The sequence below is a fragment of the Gouania willdenowi genome, chromosome 8 (genome assembly GCF_900634775.1).
Source record: "Gouania willdenowi chromosome 8, fGouWil2.1, whole genome shotgun sequence".
Taxonomy (NCBI): domain Eukaryota; kingdom Metazoa; phylum Chordata; class Actinopteri; order Blenniiformes; family Gobiesocidae; genus Gouania; species Gouania willdenowi.
In genome coordinates, this window is record NC_041051.1 from 23,075,156 (window position 1) to 23,088,080 (window position 12,925).

Sequence of the window (12,925 nt, forward strand, 5' to 3'; positions counted from 1 at the left end):
AGAAGAAGAAGAAGAAGAAGAAGAAGAAGAAGAAGAAGAAGAAGAAGAAGAAGAAGAAGAAGAAGAAGAAGAAGAAGAAGAAGAAGAAGAAGAAGAAGAAGAAGAAGAAGAAGAAGAAGAAGAAGAAGAAGAACTGATGGCCCAGGAGACCAGTGAAAGCATGGACATGTTTAAAAGAGGAGTTAGTTGTTTAGTTTCCTAAGTCTCTGTTTATTCTCTTTTTAATCATAGTTTCATGTGTTAACTCGTCTTTGTATTCCCAGGTCTCCTGTCTCCACCTCCCAGTGATTAGCTGCCTCACCTTATTACACCCAGGTGTAGCTCATTCCCAATCAGGCCTCCTTCACTGTTTAGCTGAGTGTTTGGACACTGAATGGTTGCTGGATAATTGTCAATTTTACCCTCCTTGTTTGCTCCCTGGTTTCCTCGTGCCTCTTTGGATTTGGGGTTTTTGAAAGTTAAACATGGACTATTATGATGAATGCTATGCTTGACTGCTGCCTCAATATAGACAAGTTGATCCAGCATGAAGTTGTGGAAAAGAGTAGTGAAGAATTCTAAATTCTGATTCAGTGTTGGATGAAATACTGGAAGAGTCCAGCAGGGGGCTCTACTGCTGTTAAAGTGTGATGGACTAACTGCAAAGTAAGAGGCAATGGCTGCCTCCGAATATTGACCCTTGCGTCTGAACGTCACGGCGCATTGACCCAGCGCCATCTTGGAAGAGCTCGGCCCTTACGGATGTACCTGCGTGGGTGTGTTTACGTAATAAATGTATTATTTTTGACTTATTGAAAGCAGCCCATGTGCCAAACAGTTATCGAAGGTCGTCTCCGTTTGGCCTCAATATGTCGGAGGCCACGGATTATGTGTACACTTTACCAGAAGCTGAGAGATGTCGATATAAGGAGAAACTGGGTCTGACTCCTACAATGTTCCTGTTGACAAATGGATGAAGATGTCTCTTTTTATCCAGGAGTGACTTGACCCCATCGTGAACTACCTCGTCTTTACATCTAGCTCATACACAATGGACCGCATGGAAAGTTTTAAAGGACTGGAAGTTTACAACCAGTTTGTGGCTGGATTTGTGAAGTAGCTGCTTTTATCCATAATGGACTCCATGTAGATAAATCCAGGGTAAGTCTAATTTTTCATAATTCATCTATAATGAGTGTGCAATGCTGATTTTTCAGAATAAAAAAACAGAATTATTATTTACACATGCTGCAATGTTTTATTGGGTTTCATTGAAAAGCAACAAATACCATTATTGGATTTAGTGAATGTGCTCCATCAGCTGATCAGTGTTCTTCATGAAGTGAAGCCATATCCAAACACAGCAGACATTCATCGACCGGCAAGTTGCCTGAACCACGAACCCACCGACAGCGATGAATGTGAGCTGGTGACTGGTCCATGTTCTCTTTCAATCCTGACGCTGTAGAGTTTTCACCTGAGCTCCAACACTTTGCTTTATTGTTCAGGATAATGTCCATGTTAGGTAGTAAGTGTGTGACATATGAGCTCAAGTGTTAAGGTACCCTCAACACTCGATGGTTTGCTCAGAGAAACAAACTCACCGACAGCGTTGAATGTTCCCCAAGACTCGAAAAGCTTCTACTGACACTAAACCAAAGCCTAAGTACCAAATACGATGGGATACAAAAGACCTTCTTCTGCACATTCGGACCACTTATGGACTTCAATCCAGTCTTTGGAAGGCTAGGCAGGTGCTGCTAACTTTAACTTCCCTCTGTGTTTCCTTGGTTACTGCCGCTTAGGACGATGGACACCACATGGAACTGCTGTAAAAACTGGGACTTTTACTGTCTTTCTTCATCATTGGGCTCCATTTCACTCATGAAAAACAAGCGTCTTTCTTTCTCCAGCTCCAGCTGAAACACCAGAGAAGCAAACATGACACAACATTAGTGGATCAGTAACAAAGACACATGGATACAGTGGCATGATGCAAATATCTCATTAAATAACCAAACAAAGGTTGCTTTTTTTTTTTCTGTCATTTGGTTATTTTTTTCTCTTCTGTTAAAGTTTAAATGTTATATCGTGAGACTTCGTCAAGCCCCTTGAGGGTTTTTTGGGTTTTCCCTGGCATGCCTTTAAGTGTATTGATTTCTGTTATTGTCTTTCCACTGGTGATATTATGTTTTGTTGTATATCAAACTGTGCCAAATAATGACATTTTAAAAGTGCTAATATTCAAGTGATAAAGAGCCATGCTACACCTTTAAATAATAAGCAAACAATTCATGTTAGAGACTAATTGTGCTTTGTACTGCCACCTAATGGCTTGGAGGAGTGGAGAGAGAGCAGAAATTATTATTCACGCCATTCTGGCTGTAATTTTGTAGTTTTTATGTTGTGCTTGGTTTCTGGATTGTTCGGTTAAGTGTGGTTCTTATTTGTTAACACTCATCTACTGTACTCATACAGGCTTCTTTTTTGGCGCTATTTGAGGCTGTGTTGACAGAGCAGAGGTTAAACCAAAGTTATGGCTTGATTAACAGTGTGTGGATCATTCATCCACAGAATACACGTGTACGTTAGCGATGAACATGAGTCGCGCAAACATTGTGCATGCATTTGAAAATACTTTTTTTTTTTTAATTAAAGGCAGAAGATCTGTAGAGATCTTCCGCAGCAGCACTGACAGGAGGACAGATGTTTCATGTATGTGTCCTTCAGCTGAAGGTTCATCATCCTCTGACACAGGCTAGAGTACAACATCAGTCACTCGAACACAAACCTAGACTTTCCTTCATCTCAGGATAAACACACTTTGGATTTTTCTTTAAATCTGCTATGAAACCCGACCGTGGCTTCAATAATCCCCTAATCCAAAACATATGGTTTGTATCTCATGGTGAAGAAGTGAACCACTGATCAAATATGGTACACTTACACGTGGCCTTTGGGCTGATTTTGTGCAGTCCCCTACAATATATGCCATAAATATAGACAAAGTAACATACAAATATTACAGGAAAAGTCCCAAAAAGACAACATAGTCCTTTATTAATACTCTGGTCAATATTCCAATGCTGACATGAAAGTTGATCATGTGACCCTCAGATCAGATACAATCACATTTCTGTGGCCTCGCTGTGATAACGGTTGCCCATGTCTGATGTAGTTTATTATTCATAGAACTCAAAAAACACAAATGTAATCTGTGCTTTTGGCTCTTATCAATTCTGTGTTTGTCGTCCTAACACACTAATAAAGTTTATAGTGTCTGCCTCTAACTATGCCTTCTCTAACAGATTAGTCTCAGCCTCCAGTACTGAGACTGGAAGCTGCTTCAGTAGGTGAGGAGCCTGATAGCTGAGCTTCCTGTTCTACTGTTAGACACTTTGTGAACTTTACTTAAAGCAGCAGACTGGGAGTGACATGTTCTACCTGAACAATAGGACAGTGATAGAAAGTGATTAGACAAAGTGGGATTAATAATGTCAGGTAATCGATGTCCACTGCATGATTAAAATGATGAGCTGGTTTGTTTACATTGTGTGTGAAGACGATCAAGTCTAATGGTAAATAATTCATTTAGGCTGTTTTCATTATCAACATGAATGTTAGTCACCCACTCAGACAGAAAGTCAGAGAATTTAGACAGGAAGTCAGAATATGTGCAGGAGGATGGTGAACTACTCAACTTTATTTAATAAAAAGACAAAATTAAGAAATAGCCAATTTCAGTAGAGAGCCAAACAATAATAATAATAATGAAGTCAATAAAGTATAGAACCATGGATTTAAACTTTTAATACAAGGGGCATAAAAACAGAAGTCTCTCCCCAATGCAGGTGTGCGTCACACGTGGGACATTTAAAAGTGAAACAGTCGAGGGTCCGAAATAAACAAAATCCAACAAACAAAATCTCAAGAACAAAATCCAAACCTCTTACTAGATAAATCATGTACAAATGACAATTATATATACAGTATATATATATGTACATAAGTTTTTAAACAGGGTTATGGTAATGATGGTGGTAATGAATGGGCATTATATAAATAGAAATTTGGGGATTTTGTCATTTCCAATAGGAATTGAATGTAATGGGGTTGGGATGTTTACTATTGGGATTCAAAATCTCAGTGTAAGTCATGCATGTCAAACTCGAGGCTCGCGGCCCAAATCCAGCCCTACAGCTTCCAGTTCAGCTCAGTGGATGATTTTGCTCCAAGTCAAAATTATCTTAAAAACATTATTCCTGAAGTTTCAAACCCATTGTATCTCACGGGCAATATTCAACCAGTTTGATTTCAAATGGACCAAACCAGATTAATCAGTCTTTCTTATAAAGGAAATTAGATTTTCACCATAATTGTGCCTGAGTCATGCTCGGAGTGGGACATTTCCCGCTTGATCTGTTTGATGTTTAAGCCGCGAGGGTCTGTGTTCAGTCAGTCATGGCACTGGGTTGATCGCTACACTGTCGTCCACCTTCACTGGCAGCTCTTTATTTTCATGTGGTTACTTTCCATCTGACATATACAGTACTTTTGTTCCAAGCAGCATGAAAACATTTCTGGCTTGTTTATCAAACTTTAATTTTTTGTAACATTAGACGCCGCGTTCATAGTTCTATAACTGCAAGCTGACATACAGTAAAATGACTTCAAATTAAATCTCTAATCATTGATAAGTGTAGATTCTGGTATTGTTATAAAAACTAATGTCGGAGATGTGAACAGTGCTCTAATGTAGATTTAACATTTAAGGTTATATTAATTACATGATTTTTATAATAATAGGTGGTGATCTAAAGTGGGCGTGGCTGAGGCTGAAAACGAGTCGTGGTCTACGACAATCGACTTACACGAATCTGCTTGAAAGCAAATCAGTGATGCACAAACATGTAAAACATTACAGGGTTTCACTTCATATTTCAGTCATTTTCTTTTTCAAATGATCAAACTGATGCTGTGAAACAACAAAAAAATTAATCACACTTCCAAATCTCTATAACTGCATGCAATACACCTTAAGAAATGTATAAGGTCGTTTACACGGGGAAGTGTTACAAATATGGGCCAGATTACAATAATACAGTATTGTTCAGTCATTTTAAGAATAAAAGTAATTAATTAAGGCTTCACGAGTGTTTGTTATGCATTACATACGTCACTTTAGTTAATGAATCAACCGTTTGGTCTCTGCTCCGTTAAAAGTGACATGTCTGTATGTTAAGGGGAGGAGCTTAGAGTGGAGTGGGTGACGGAGGGAGGGGGAATGTCTGGGTGGGAGTGTTGATCGATTCCAGGCTTGCTGTTTTCTTGACAACCTGAATGGTTAAGGTTAAAGGTCAGCTGCTCTTGTTTCATATGAATGAGTCTGTGTGTGTGTAAACGTCTGCTCATCGTTGTTATGTCTGCAGTGAACAGTGTGTAGAACAGGAGCTGGTGTGTGTGTGTGTGTGAGTGTAACTGTGGAACACCTGATGTTTCTGTCTCTTTGGTCGTGTGTTTGAAAACTAAATGATAGCATTTTAGTTTGTCTGCTCCTCTGTCTCCTTTTTTTGGCTGCTTTGACTGCAGATCTTTGAACCATCGCATACTGAGCACATGTGACCTCACTGCACTCTCAGGCAGGCGGCTAAACCACTCGCTAAAAGAGCTGCAGCAGCTTTGGGACACAAAGGGATCATTTGGACCACGGTGGGTTTTAGCAGCTGTGGAACTATCTCTGTTTAACACATAATGAACGGTGGTGACAGCTATGGACCACAAAGACGGCAACCTCACACACACACACACACAAAGAATCGTGCAGATGTGTGTGAGCTTTGCTGTGTGCACTCCACCCTGTCTGTCTGTCTGTCAGTGAGCATGTTTGTGTGTTACAGACAGATCAAGCAGAGGCTCAGAGGGGGAGGGGGAGGCAGACGCAGACACACACACACACACACACACACACACATGGAAGGGAACGAGAGAAATCCACTGAGTTAGTGGGTGGCGGCCCTCCACCCTTCCTCCTTCCATCAGTCTCACACTCGCTTCACCTCCCCCACTTGGGACTTGAACTCGTGACCTTCTGCTTCTGGTGAATGAGTTCAATGGGGGGGGCGTCGTCCACCATTGGGAGAGAAACAGCTGGCTGTGCTGTGTGAGGGAGTTTGTTTCAAAGTGAGCACAGTTCACCATACTCTGGGTGAGAAAAATACTATCATATACTGCATGTGCGTGTGTGTGTGTGTGTGTGTGCATGTGACCTCAGTTGACCCCATTAGGGAGTGAAATGAGTGAGTGTGTCAGCCTGTGTCTGTCCTCCGATGCGTGTGACCATCTCTGATTAAGACTTTGACTTCACACCTATAAGAATAAATGCTATTCACACACACACACACATGTACCCGCACACACAGAGCAGTCAGAATGCACATCCTAGATATGCTAATGTGCAGCCCTGTCCCTTCCTGTGCTCCCGCCGTGCCTCGCTGGGCGTTGCATCATGCATGCAAACATCTAACTGTCACGTTACGTTCATGTTGAGCACAAAGCAGCGTAGAATAGACTAACTCACCGTCATCCTCTGCCTCCATCCTTTCCTTAGCTCCTTCTTTAGCTTCACACTTTCTTTTGCTTTAATCCTCCATCCTCACACATCCTCCATCCTTTCCTGTTTTACTACTTTCTCTCCGTTCGCCCTGTGTGCTGCTTCAGTCTGCAGAGAGTCTGCTTAGAACACAGAGAGAGAGAGAAAGAGGGGGGGGGGGACACGAGAAGTGCAAACCAGGACACACACACACACACAGCCTGTACCATTGTGAATAGACATTGTGCATACACTCGTCTCTCCTCCCCCTCTGTCTACAAGCAGACTCCCCTCCTCCACTCTTCTCCTGACTCGCCCTCCTTCACCTCCTCTCGTCTTTCTTTGCTGCAGCCTCAAACAGGTTCTAATTTTCAGAATGAACCACTTTGTGTTCCTGCATTACAACATTACACACACACAAACACCTTGCCATAGTGAGGCTGTAGTTGACCAAAGGCACACGTTGGAAGTTGTTGAATTTAATACAGAGAGGGTGAACCTGTGTATTTAATAGCAGCAAACCCCCACCAGCAGTAAACTCAGAGGTGGGGTGAGCCACATGGTGAGATGTTCAAGTTCAACATTCTTTATTGTTATTGTGGGAAACAGTAAGGTCAGTCATCTTGGTGGTCGCAACTCAAAAAGATTGAGAACCTGCACAGATTGACTTCATAACGAACCAGTAAAGAAAAAAGAGCAGGTAATAACGGTTAGAGTTATGAGATAATCTCGTATTAAGTACCTGAAATTGCTTTATTGATTTATTCATTCATTATTATTTATCATTTTGGGGTCTATTGTGTCTGTTTATTTGATTCATTAGGTATAAGAGTTGTTTAATATGTATTAAGTTTAATATTTTAAATAGAATTATTGTTATTAATGATTTAGATTGTGTACATTTTGGTCAAACTGTCTTTAGTATTAATCTGAGTGTCCCAGTTATTTATATCTGATTTGTCTCATCGCTTAAGTTCTTGCTTGTGTTATTGTTAAATTTAGATGAAGTTGAAATCAGATGTTCTAAAACTGTTTCGTCCAAAAAAAATAGGCTTTGAGAAAGTTCACCTGAATATATGTTATGATGGGTAAATAGGATTATTGAATATAAAGACATTTAATTTTAGTATGTTAAAAAGACACCATGAATGATAATCCATTTCAACACAGCCGATTGGCTCTTAAAGCAGCTCGTTTAGACGGCACAGGAAGCAGTCACACGTGGCGTTGCTGGAAGGTGGGAGGGACTAATGGGTAACCGTGGCGTAATCTGACACCTACTACCTCTGCAATCGACTGGTTGTTCACCATCGGCGTGTCGGACATTAACGAAGTAAGGAAACAAGTGAGGTATGAGTGCTTCAGCACACAGGTCAGTCAGGCTGTGAAATACTTGACCAGCTTCGGTTGGATATCCAACCTTTACTTGTAGTAAACACTCACGTCAACAGGGAAGTTAATAAATAACCGTGTCACAGTATCAGCTGCACTACTATGAAGTGTTATTTCTTGATCCTGCCCTTCGCTCTATAAAGTCTATAAAAGACCTACTATATGTTCTTTATTGTCTATTGCTGTGGATATTTGCTCTGTGAAGTCTATGACTGCCATTGATGTGGTGCGGTAAAGTCGTACTAATGTTCATTCACAAAGTTATGTTACTTTAAGAAGGCACTGAGTCTATTGAAAAAGAGTTTTTCTAATATTTTTCTGTTTTGTTAAATGTTGTGACTTTAGCTATTTTCATTGGACTGGGAATTAGTCCTGTTCATTTCCAAACAACCGACAGATGTCGTCGTTGTAAACTTGGTAAGGGAACACTGATTGAAGAGGAAAAAGCTCCAAAACAAAGCAAACAAATGTCAGCAGACCAATCAATCCTAACACAACAGCACAAAGTCCATGGACAGCATCATGTCAACACTTTGATGCTCAATGTGTCAATGTAGTCCCACAAAATCTCTAGGAAGGTTTGTAGCTTTAAATAAAGACATGTTCAGCTATCTGTGCCCAGACAGTGACTGTTCCACTCTCAGGATTGTGTGTTTCTCTGTAAACGGAGTGAGTTGAAACATACATTAGTGTTTACAGCAGTGTGCATGTGTTGGTCTGCCTTTTTTGATGGACCTTAAATCCCACTCGTCTGACTCATCGAAACACATCACCCTACGGTTTATTCACCGTGCAGTTTCTGAGCAGTGTCTAGAGTTTGCGTTAAAAGGATATAAATTAAGCCCAACCCCGGGTTCGGGGAAATATTTAAAGGTCTCATATCATGCTATTTTTCACCCACCTCCATTTGTTCTAAGAACCCCAAAAACATAGTATTTGAGGTTTATTTTCCCAAACTCGCCTGTTTTCCACAGTTTCAGCCTCTGAAAAGTCACTTTCTGAGCAAATCTACACAAACAGGCTGCTTTGCGTCCTACTTATGCATATTCATGAGTGGGCGTGTATATAGACGGGACACTGACTTCCTCCTCGCCACACGGTGACGTAGTGCCAGAGGACGGCCCGCCTTCCTCCCACCCACTCCATAGTTGAGCTCATGCTGCTTTATAAACAGAGACAGAGTGTGGGGGCGGGGCATTCACTGGTACATACATAGACTGTAGTAAATACATACATAGCACTGTGCGAAGGACGCTGACATGCTCACCTTCGTGGGCGTGTCTGTTTACATGATAATCACAGCAGAGAGCTTCCTGGAGGCGTGGCTTCTCCAGCTCAGTGCCACGTCAAATTCGTCATCAAAGTGGGAACGCGTCATCAAATTAGAGCGAGGTGTTTGGACTCACCCTGCAGTAAGAAAGGAGCAAATCACCCTCTAACTAACGATTGAGGGAATCAATGAAAAAAACACTTTGGGCATGTGTATGAAGCCCTGATAGACCTTTTGTGATGTTTAAAGCACAGAAAAGTTGATTTAGCATAACATGAGCCCTTTAAAGCTCAGAAAGTGGTCAAAATCTGGTGCAGGCATGAAATGTGTATCCACTGATTTAAAGGTGCAATAGGTAACTAAAAGGAAAGTGACCTTTTGTCATATTTTTTAGTTTTGAGATCGCAAAAAAGTAGACTGAGGGCCACATGTGGCCCCCGGGCAGCCAGTTGCCATTGTCTGCTCTAGATTGTTTATCTCCACTAGAGGGCAGCACTATTCGTTGCACTGCACCCCTTGTTGAGCCTTGTGTGTAAAAAACCATAGAAAAACTAACACTTTATATCGTATTAGAACTGTTGCCTTTTCCATAAGTTTGGTGACATAACTAGTTTTGACTTTCTGCAGCTCAGATATTACTTTGTGTCTTCAACCAGTGTAAATGAGATGATCACTATTGATGAGTTATTAAATACCTGATTAAAGATCATTAGCATGAGCAAAATTCAGAATTCTGTAAAAAAAAATTCAGTTTGAGATAAAATGTTGCTAGGTTCCAAACATAATCTACAATGACTCTAAAATGTTGTAATTTATTTATTTTTTTATTTTTAAATGAACATTGAAAATATATTTAGGAAGAATTTGGAGGTAAATGTTTACAACACTGTTTACAGTCAAACATGTTGATGCAAAAACAGCTCAAAACAAAGGAGTTCTGCCCAAAACAAAAAAGCTTGTTCATGTTTTTATTTTCAGCAGATTAGATTACTGTAACGTTTACAATCACACTGACAGGTATACAGGGACAAACACAGAGAAGCAGAACAATGCTGTCAGCCTGAGAACAGTTGGTTAAACACTGCATTAAACATCTGCTCTTTATACAAACGACTGCTTAGGATGGAACTGTATTCACTGCTTTAATTCTATGGTTTTAGAATCTCTGAATGTTTCACTAAGCACGTTGAGTTTTCATATGTATAAAAATGCACTAAACTTAAAGGCTGTTTATCTGTTTAAATTATTTACTTAATCCAGTAGACTAATCGCTTTTTTTTTTTTCTTCTTTTCTTGAGAAATGCAGTTCCCTTCATAGATCAATGCATTGAACAATTTAAAAAAATAACCGTTTCAGACTTTTTCTTCTTAACGTGCATGTTTAAGAGTTGTTTCAACATGATTAACTCTACATTAAATGCTTTGTGTAGAATGTTTAAAAAGAATAAACTGATCTTTTATTTTCTTGAACTTTACTGTGAGGAGAACATGTGAGTGGTTTCTTCTGCAGAAACATCTCATCTGTCACATGCTGCAGCTTTACAGCCGAACACATCTGTGTGAACACATCTGGAGAGGAACATGTAGGATGTTTTCTTATTCCTTACAGACAGAACAACCAAAACAGTATGATTAGAAATGGAAGAAGAGCTGCAGTCCTCCGTCCTCACAGCCCCTTCTGCACAGCTCCTCCCACACTGTCCACGGCTTGTTCCTCTTCCTCCTGAACGTTCACCACTAAACACGACTCCTTGTGCAGCTGTTCGTTCCTTTGCACCTCCTGAACAGTAGGTGGCGATGTCAGCTGCATGTGCACAGGTAAGTGTTTGAATTCCTCTTCATTCATATCGTAGTCCTTCATCTTGGACTCCAGAATCCACCAGCATCCGACGAAACCGACATCTAGGACCCTGTGAGGGAGCTCCCTCCAGAGAGGAGACAGGTTGGAGCACTGGGCTTCGTACACGGAGACGTCTGCGTCGTAGTCTGACTGATAAACCACGGAGAGCAGCCCCAGGCTCAGGTGATGCAGGCGGCCTTGGTTGTGGAGCTTCACCAGATTCTGAACGTGGCCGTCGGACGTGCTGCTGCGTATCCACGGCGACAGCAGGCTGAGCTGGTTGGAGCGCTCCAGCAGGGCGGCCCTGAAGGACGACTGGTCGGGTTTGGTGTAAGCGCAGATGAGGGCCCCTCCCAACAGGGAGGCGTACACAGAGGCTTTGATAGGCCGAGCGACGGCTCCCACCACAATCTCCTTACACGCCTCCCTATAGTCGGTCAGCAGGCTGCGCAGCCACACGCCTGCACAGAGGAACACATGGTAGCTTAGCAACAGCATCACCAGGAGGGATTTGACTAAGGGAAGATGCCACAGCACACCTTTAGAGGCCAGCAGGAGAACGTGGAGGTGGACTTGTACTCAGTAACCCTAATAGATGATTACATTAAGAAATAAGGGTCTAAGAAAAAAAATCGATTTGGCAATATATCACCATATTTTCACTGCGCGATTATTGTATCGATCCAAAAAATGTCCAAATAGATTTTTTAATCATGTTTTTCAAGGAAAAAACCCTTTAATTGCGCTAACATGAATAGTGCGTAAACGCCCGGTGTCTAGGTGTCAGGGAACCACATCAGTCAATGTTAAACTACCTCACACCTCAATGTTTTTTAGCTGGAAGTTCATTGCACTCTATTTTCATAAAACATACTGGGCCCTTTTTTAGATGTATGTGGTTAAAGACATAGAGACGCAAAGCTGAAGGAGAAGTTTGAAACATTGTATTCACAAATTGTATCTATAAATGAGTGCTAAATTCTCCAGCTGTTGATAAAGAGTAACAGATTTAATTTATTTCCATGTACCAGTTTTCTACTTGTTCTTAAAAATGTTCTGGGTTTTCTTGAGCATTTGCACTTTCTCTTTTTATTTCTTATGAGTGCTAAAGTCTCCAGATGTTCAAAGGTAACAGATTTAACTTGTTGTACCACTATTCTACATGTTCTTAAGAAAATAAAAGATGGAATTTGATGGTTTAAGAAACCCTGTCTTATGAATGAAGGGACATTTATTTTACTTTTGTGCTTAAGTACATTTAGTAGCATGTACTGTTTTACTTTAACTCATGTAAGGGAGCAACTTCAATACTTTTACCAGTCATTTATTATTCACGTATATATTTTTACTTGAGTACTGAAGACTAGTACTTTAGCCACCTCTGAGAAAAACAGTGTGCGATTACTTGTTGTATTTGTCACTGCATGATATAAATAAAGTTTCGTTGAATTTTACAAGCAAGGTCTGTAGCCAAATGACAGCTTTACACAAACAGGACGTAATCAGTTAGTTTAGCTGTGACAAAGGCTGAGATGGAAGGCATCATTTAGGCTGCAGGAAGCTTCGTGACTAGCATCTAACATGCCGTGTGTGCTGGAAGTTCACCTGCTTTGCTGCTCTTCACGGACTCCCAGCGGCTCTTCGGGCTGGAAACAGAGGCTGAGCTCAGTGCCCTCCTCAGGCTGAAGAACCACGCCATGTTGTTCAGCTCCACACAGGAAGTCCTCCGTCTCACAGCTCCACAGTGTGTCAGGCTGCCCCCTGCTGGTGGGTGGTGCACACAACTACAACCTTAAATATTTTCAAAAGCTCTTAACTCGCGTTGCAGGAATGTGAGGAAGCACGGACATTTGTC

At 41.1% G+C, this 12,925-nt stretch overlaps 1 protein-coding gene across 1 annotated transcript; it reads right to left on the reverse strand.

Moving 5' to 3' along the window:
- Window positions 1-10,181: 10,181 nt before the first annotated feature.
- timm29 (translocase of inner mitochondrial membrane 29) lies at window positions 10,182-12,821 on the reverse strand. The gene is made up of 2 exons (XM_028454465.1): window positions 12,676-12,821; window positions 10,182-11,531 (listed from the first exon to the last, which is right to left on the reverse strand). The coding sequence occupies exons 1-2, from the start codon at window positions 12,767-12,769 to the stop codon at window positions 10,897-10,899; spliced, it is 729 nt and encodes a 242-aa protein (XP_028310266.1). The 5' UTR covers window positions 12,770-12,821; the 3' UTR covers window positions 10,182-10,896.
- Between the last annotated feature and the right edge of the window lie 104 nt (window positions 12,822-12,925).